The sequence below is a fragment of the Plasmopara halstedii genome (genome assembly GCF_900000015.1).
Source record: "Plasmopara halstedii genome assembly, contig: Scaffold_470, whole genome shotgun sequence".
Taxonomy (NCBI): Eukaryota; Oomycota; class Peronosporomycetes; order Peronosporales; family Peronosporaceae; genus Plasmopara; species Plasmopara halstedii.
Genome location: NW_020187390.1, coordinates 1,206,277 through 1,213,193, shown reverse-complemented (window position 1 = coordinate 1,213,193; position 6,917 = coordinate 1,206,277). Strand labels below are relative to the sequence as shown.

Genomic DNA, 6,917 nt, shown 5'->3' with positions numbered 1-6,917 from the left:
TCGAAAGTCGCGCGCCGAACGTAATTGCATAAAAACTTTGAATCTATCCGGACTTCTCATAACTCTATAGGTCTGTTACGTTGATCTGGACACGCTACATCCTTTTGCGCGAGTCAAACATTGCTTAGAAAGAGTTGGCTAATATACTGCTAAATTCTCTCGACCATTACCTCAACGAGTAACAATTGAACCCAATCATGCCCCACAGTTGCCCTATCAGCGCCTCCGCGGACTCGACGCTATTCCGCGAGGCATTCATCGGCTACTCTTGCGGTGAAGCACGTTCCTTGTATCTCTCAATCGTCAGCGAAGTAGGCAGGCAAGACACAGAGGTTTGCTCTCCTGCAGGGGATATTCACGCAAGTTTTGGAAGCTGCTTAACGGCCAAGTGTTTGCTGTCTTTCTCCTCGGCACGGGTGCGGTTTATCACCTTTAGCTCTCTCATAATGCTTCCACTTTCAGTTTCCCGCCTGTTTCACGTAAAACTAAACGTATTCTCCATACTTCATGGGGCGTCCACCGCTACCTCGATAGATTTAGGTTGGACGTAGAAGTTCTTGACCCATTTAGAGATTTGGTAACTGTGCATGCCTCCAGGAGAGGGTAAGACGCCATTGTGGCGATAAGAGCCCTTAGCTTCCTTTCTGCCAATTATCAACTTCTTGACTGCGAGAGCTTCAAACGCATTCCATTTAATTAGGCGGTGCAAATATCTGTCATACTATTTTATGCGCTGAGATGTCCTCATTGCAAAGGCTATACACATGTTGTTAGTCTCACACCCGACCTTCTAGCTTGAAGACTGCTAGAGAGACGGAGAGCTGCTCCGTCTGGATCATGGCCTATGGCGTTCCCTGTCATAATGTTGGGTCTTTCCGTCCCGGGTTTCAATAATCCAGAAGCTCATAATCAGCCAGCTCATCTGCTCCAACACAGACTCTCGGTTAAATTCTCTAAAAGGTATCTTGCATGCGTTGTCTCACAACTCATGAGCGTCCTCAGGCATTTAATAGCTGCCTACAATTCTATATGCCCCACTTTGCCCCCTAATTTCGTCTGGAACTACAAAGCAGATATGCCTTTTGAGCTGGTCAAGTTGTCCCAAGGACAGGCACTTGGACATTTCATGTTCCACCCTCGCCGAAGAATATAATTATTGCACGACTCGTTCGTTAGCTTAATTTCAGATGTTGCTTGTGCAACGGGGTTGTCGTACACTTTGCACCGAGGAAGATTTTGTGCAAATAGTTTACGTTACAAGCGCACAGAGGTAAATCATGCTTACTACAACCAGAGGCGGAGCAGAGAGCTGAGACCCTTCAACGTAACTAGTTTTCTTACTTCTATTATTTTTTCAATTTTTTCTTGTTACACTAATTATAAATATACATGTTTTATCTTCAATTAAAATATACTGTCAACATTGCTGAATGTGTAGCTTGAGGCCCACGTGCATCAAGCATATCACCATTTTGAAGCTGCTTCATTTTCATACATACCGATGTTTCGGTGCTTATACAGTTGTACAATTTCTACGATGTGCCAAGTATTTTTAACAAGTTGGTGCATTATTGTAGTAGTACAATTGATCCAAAACTGTATGATTTAAGCTTCCACGTCTGAAATACTTCTCCGGTACTGCTTCTGCTTTAGAGTAGCGATCCAGGTGTGAAGCGCTCGGGTCTCCCGTATTCAATCATTCTCATCTTGTAGCATAAAAGCGCATTCGAGGGATGGCTTCAGTCAGTATCGGCAGCACGCTGAGACCCTCGAAAAAGTCGACATGCTGTAGAGACCACGATGGCCATCGATCGGACCGCCCGGTCTGATCAATGTATAAAAGATGATTTAGTCTAATTGGAGCAGATGTCAGACTAGCAGGTTTATCTATGTTGTGAACAGTACTAAGAATCACCCAATATGCTATATTCAGTCAAGATGCCACTCTGGCAAGATTGCCGCGGCAGCATTGCCACTGCCGATTGGCGCACTCTGTTCTTAAAATCAAGAAGCGCTTTTTTCTCACTAGTGAGTAGAAATCAGCATTGATCCACGCTCAAAAGCTGCTTGAAAACGCTGATGAAGATAAACAAGGCAGCCGACAGCAAACACTCGGGTGGAACAGCTCAACTCAAAAACTACGCTGTGCTCTGTACATTGCAAACTGAACACTGACTTACACTCTGATTGGAAGTCTGGTTCACTGTGTTGGCTTATCAGCCATAAGTAAGGTGAGACGACAATTTGTATGCGAATCGAGAAAATCGCCAGCACTCAGTACCAGAGGTACAATCCTTTATTGAAATTACGTATTGACTGCTGCATCTGGCGCAGGTGGTACCTTCTGAAAATGTTGATGAACGCGGTCAGTAAACACTCTCGTGGAAACGTATGAGGGCTTAATTCGTTCTCAGTCTGAGCGAAAGGCCCATTTCCATAGGAGTGTAAGCATTCTGACGCAGCGCGGCGTGCGACTATTGATAGCTGTCATCCATTATCGCGACGTTAGTCTGCAAAATTTGCTGCGACCCTTGCTCTTGCAGGCAAAGAAAGTCAACGTGCTGAATTAGATGAACCAAAAAAAAGAGCTAGGTACCGTCATGATTTACGCGGCGTAGCGTCGTGACACACACCGGCATAGCTAACGTGCGCGAAATGCGAAGCCCGTACATTAATAGAAAACGCCTAATTGTCAGTGAACGGCCTTATCGTATGTCTCTAGGTGAGGACAGGAGGTGCTGAGTCGGGTTTTGGAGAGTCACCATGACTACTCTGATTGAAGAACACTTAGCAGGTAAAGGTAGGTTGTTTGTCGAGGAGATAGTTTTTTTTCATCGTTGAGTCACGCGAACAAGTTTGAAAAGAAAACTACAACAATAAATATGCTTGTGTGAGCTGGTACTGGTAGGCGCAACGAGAGGAGATCAAGTCCCGGTACAGTGAGTGCTCGATGAGCGCTGCTGTAATTTAAAGTGACAGAAATCTAGGTTTATTCTAACTATCCTCATTTTTATTTACATACGTTTATGCACCAATACAATGCTAGCTCTGAATATATAGTGCGATATTAATTTGTACAAATGCGTGGAAGTGTGTATATATATACTCTACAGTATGTACCCAATTACAAATCTGTATCCACTCATCTTCGTTCCGTCCCGAAAAATGCACCAGACTAATTGATTAGAATAATCATATCCATCCAGCCATTTATCATCACCGAAGTCTGTGTCACTATCCGTCATCGTGTTCAAAAATTGATGAAGCCCCATGATCTTCAACATGTCCAAACCTAGCAATTATATCTGTATATACCAAGTGTAATATCACTTAAGCAGACATGTACCTATTCATAACCTGCAAGGTTACTATAAGCGTTATCGTTGATGCTGTCTATTTTCAGTCGTATAACATGATCACACTCCTTTTAGAATCTTGATTTCTACTAGACTCATCCTAGTTTATAGAACTTTATCCATTAGAACGATGACCACAGCCATTTCCGCTGCGTCTTCCTGGTCTTCACTACAAGCAAAAGTCACAATGCCTAGATCAAGATCAAAGACGCGTTCTATATGGAGCACGGAGGAATTTGATGTTACATCTAAACCGAGTAATCAATACGTAATGCTAGATAGTAACAAGAAGCAGCAAGAGGTACTTGGACACTTGAACATCTTTGTAATCAGGAACTAGTGATTTAAAGTGTTTATCTGGTGTAGACTAAAGACATGGAACGTATAATTCACGATATTGAAACACAGCGACGATACCGCACAATGGGAACTCGATCAAAAATTGGTTTAAAACGGCAGGAAGATGTAAATGTATTTGGTAGTAAAGATCTCTCACCTCAACGAGAAAAACTTTATACATTTGAACTGGACAAAAGTCTGCGTATCAATCGACGAAAAGGTGATAATGCTGATGTCTCCGAATCTTTTCAAGACCAAGTGCTAGCAGAATTACAGAAAATGAAGGATTCCCAACGCCTTGAATTTGAAGCTCTTGAGAGACTACAACGCGAAAAAGACGCAGCTGAGCACAAAGCACGTCGGTTAGAGCAACAACTGCAAAAACACGAACGTCAAGAATCTTTAAAGAAGGACAAATCATTATACAGGTCGGAATCACGAAAGTTCAAGACACGAAACGAATTTACTATTGACCAAGAGAGTAGCGTAACCAAATCTCCAAGTAAGATAAACGAGAATGTATTGAATGAACGCTCTGATGAAGAAGACAATATGTTTCAAGATTGGAGGGATATGACCATGTCACCTCCACCGTATTTTTCCGCTGCTTCGCCTGCTGTAAGTGCTACATTGATCATTAAAGGCTTGTGAACATTAAATACATATCTTTCTATAGACGTCACCATTTAAACGCAGCGCTTGGCCAGCATGGACTGGGGATGAATCATTTCCTTCCAAACCGCGTTCAGAGCCACCAGGTCTCCTTTTCTCTCTGATATTTTGTTACACAAGGCTAATCTTTGTCAAATAGATTCTAGCTCACCCATTGAGACGAAAAGTCTGTCTCGGCGTTCTCATTCTCGTAACAAAGCGCGTAGTTCATCAATTGGAAGGACATTGAAGGACAGTCAAGAAGTGCGACGATCATGTGCGTTCTTTGTAGAAAAAGCTTGTGCTCATGCAGAGAGTGAACAGCTCAAGAAAGAAAGAGCTAAGCGATTAGAACGAGCCCAACACGCTGTACCACCTCGAAGGTTATTGGAACGACAAGTTCTGGCACAAGAGCGAAAGTCGCAACAATCGAGAGATCACGAACGCCAACTAGCTTCTCGAATGAAACAAACAAAGGCACGTCAAGTGCCTGAAACAACATATTTGAGTGTGAATATGAAAGAGGAGGAAGAGAAGCGCAAAGAGCGCATTCGTCTTCGTGCCGAGGATATGATGCGATCTGCAGAATTACCACCACGTCTGGCACGAAGCAAAAACAATGAAAGTGTCTTAGACCATCAAAAGATTCGTCGTAAGTTACAGGCTGCGTCTGAGGAAGAAGCGAGACATCGAAGACAACGTTCAAAATCCGTGCCTGACTTTGACAAGCTTCATTTTGAATGGAAAGAAGCTTTAAAAAAGCGACGAAATGGCGATAAGCAAACAACAAAGAGTGACGAGTTCTTTACGTCGCGTGTTGCAACGCTCTTGGAACTTCAAGATAAGAAGAAAGCACGTAAATTACGATTACAAGCAAAGCAAGATGCGATTCAGCAACATGTCCAACGAGCACGTGATAAATTACTTGCAAGAACTCGTGCGTCGAAGCTTGCAAGTCAATCAAAATCTACAAAAACTGAGATTCTTCGAGCGCAAAAAAAGCGAATTGAAGCTTTAAAACACGAGAAAGAACGAGAACGTCAAGAACGAGAAGCTGAAGTTCGAGAACGACGACGTGAAGAAATAAATCGTCGAATTCGGTCACAAGTTCAACGTTTAGAACGAATTCGAAGGAATGAGTTTGCTGGTACAATTGTCGATGTGACTGATCTCGATAAAATTGCAAAACAAAAGGCACGGGATCAACGGCAACAATTTAAAGAAGCCATTGCTCGCAATAAAGAAAAGCTTCTTGCAGCAACAGCTACTCGTCCAAGTCTAATGGAGCGATTTAGCACTGATGTAAAACGTGAGACACATCGTCGTGCAGCTCTTGAAGCGGTTGTTAAGAGTGTTTTTCAAAAGGATTTTTCAACGTTAAAGGACGTCTTAACAGACGATGAACATGAAGTCGCTTGTGCAATGATTGCTGCTGATAGATTCTGACCATGATTAGATGCCTTACTCGTTTTTATTTCTAAGTTGTAGTACTTTATTTAATAGAAAGTTTTTAATTCTTAAAGATGCGATCATTAACGATTGTCTAATCTGATTCGCATTACGTGACGTCATGCGTCTCTTTGTAAGCGGATACGTGGATTACCATGCACGTCAAACGATTTACATCTTCGCTACCTAAGATTCTACGCGTGGTCTACAACTTTCCAAACCATTTGACACATGATCTGAGCTACGATACTAGATCAATCACGTACCGTTATCTGATGAATCTTTGCTCGAAAGCATAAGCTGACGGTGCATGACTCTTGACCTATCGCATACATCCATGAGACTTCATGGCTTGAAGCTGCCTTGTAGAAGATCATTGTCACGAAAGTCATGGTTTAATTACTTCATGCTTTATATATTATAAATTCGATTAAACTTAGTAAAGACAACTAAAGCCTCGCTGCTCCATGCGTGACGCCGTCCCCGATGCCAAAATATCGATCGAAGAAACGTTCAATGCGCTGCTTAACGCCATTGTTGTAATATTTGGAATTTGTCTTCTTTTTCGGGCTATCAGGCGTTGTTACAATATTGTGTGGGACTGCCGCAACCGCATGACCATGCGTACGTTCTTCTTTCATGGGAGTGGATTCGAGAGTGCGCACTTCACTGGTAAACGCTGGTGTTGAATTCGTCTTCGTGTCATCTTTAAATGCCACAACATAAACTTCATTGTCAGCCAGTAAGCTAACCACGAGCGCGAGAAGCATGTAGAGGAACCGCATGGCGGTTTATAAGTCACTGGTAACTAAGCCGCAGATTCCAAAATGCTGCTTTCAATGATTTCGTTGAGTACCCATGTAGCCAGCCAGTAGTACTCGATACAATCATAGCACATCCCTATCTGTCACAGCCGGATCAGTCTATAAGTAACAGCATCATCTCGTGAGCACTTCATGACTATTGTCTCTTCTGCGTCTCCTTGAAGGAATTGGGTGATTTACATAAATGAAAAACATTTATTGTGATCAGATACTCCCAGTGTATCAAGTCTGGTCCATAGGATACAGACGTTATTCTAATCTGGTAATGGTGCGATAACAAGGACAACTGATTTAGACC

General features: G+C 42.7%; 2 protein-coding genes across 2 annotated transcripts; one reads left to right on the top strand and one right to left on the bottom strand.

Moving 5' to 3' along the window:
* Nucleotides 1-3,486: 3,486 nt before the first annotated feature.
* Nucleotides 3,487-5,792, top strand: PHALS_10440 (Uncharacterised protein family UPF0564; the record flags this gene model as incomplete). The annotated part of the gene is made up of 5 exons (XM_024725863.1): nt 3,487-3,657; nt 3,723-4,197; nt 4,258-4,313; nt 4,372-4,453; nt 4,507-5,792. The coding sequence occupies 5 exons, from the start codon at nt 3,487-3,489 to the stop codon at nt 5,790-5,792; spliced, it is 2,070 nt and encodes a 689-aa protein (XP_024576597.1).
* Nucleotides 5,793-6,244: 452 nt separating this feature from the next.
* PHALS_10439 (RxLR-like protein) lies at nt 6,245-6,580 on the bottom strand (the record flags this gene model as incomplete). Its single annotated transcript, XM_024725862.1, has 1 exon — nt 6,245-6,580. One exon carries the CDS (start codon nt 6,578-6,580, stop codon nt 6,245-6,247), a length of 336 nt encoding a protein of 111 aa, XP_024576596.1.
* Between the last annotated feature and the right edge of the window lie 337 nt (nt 6,581-6,917).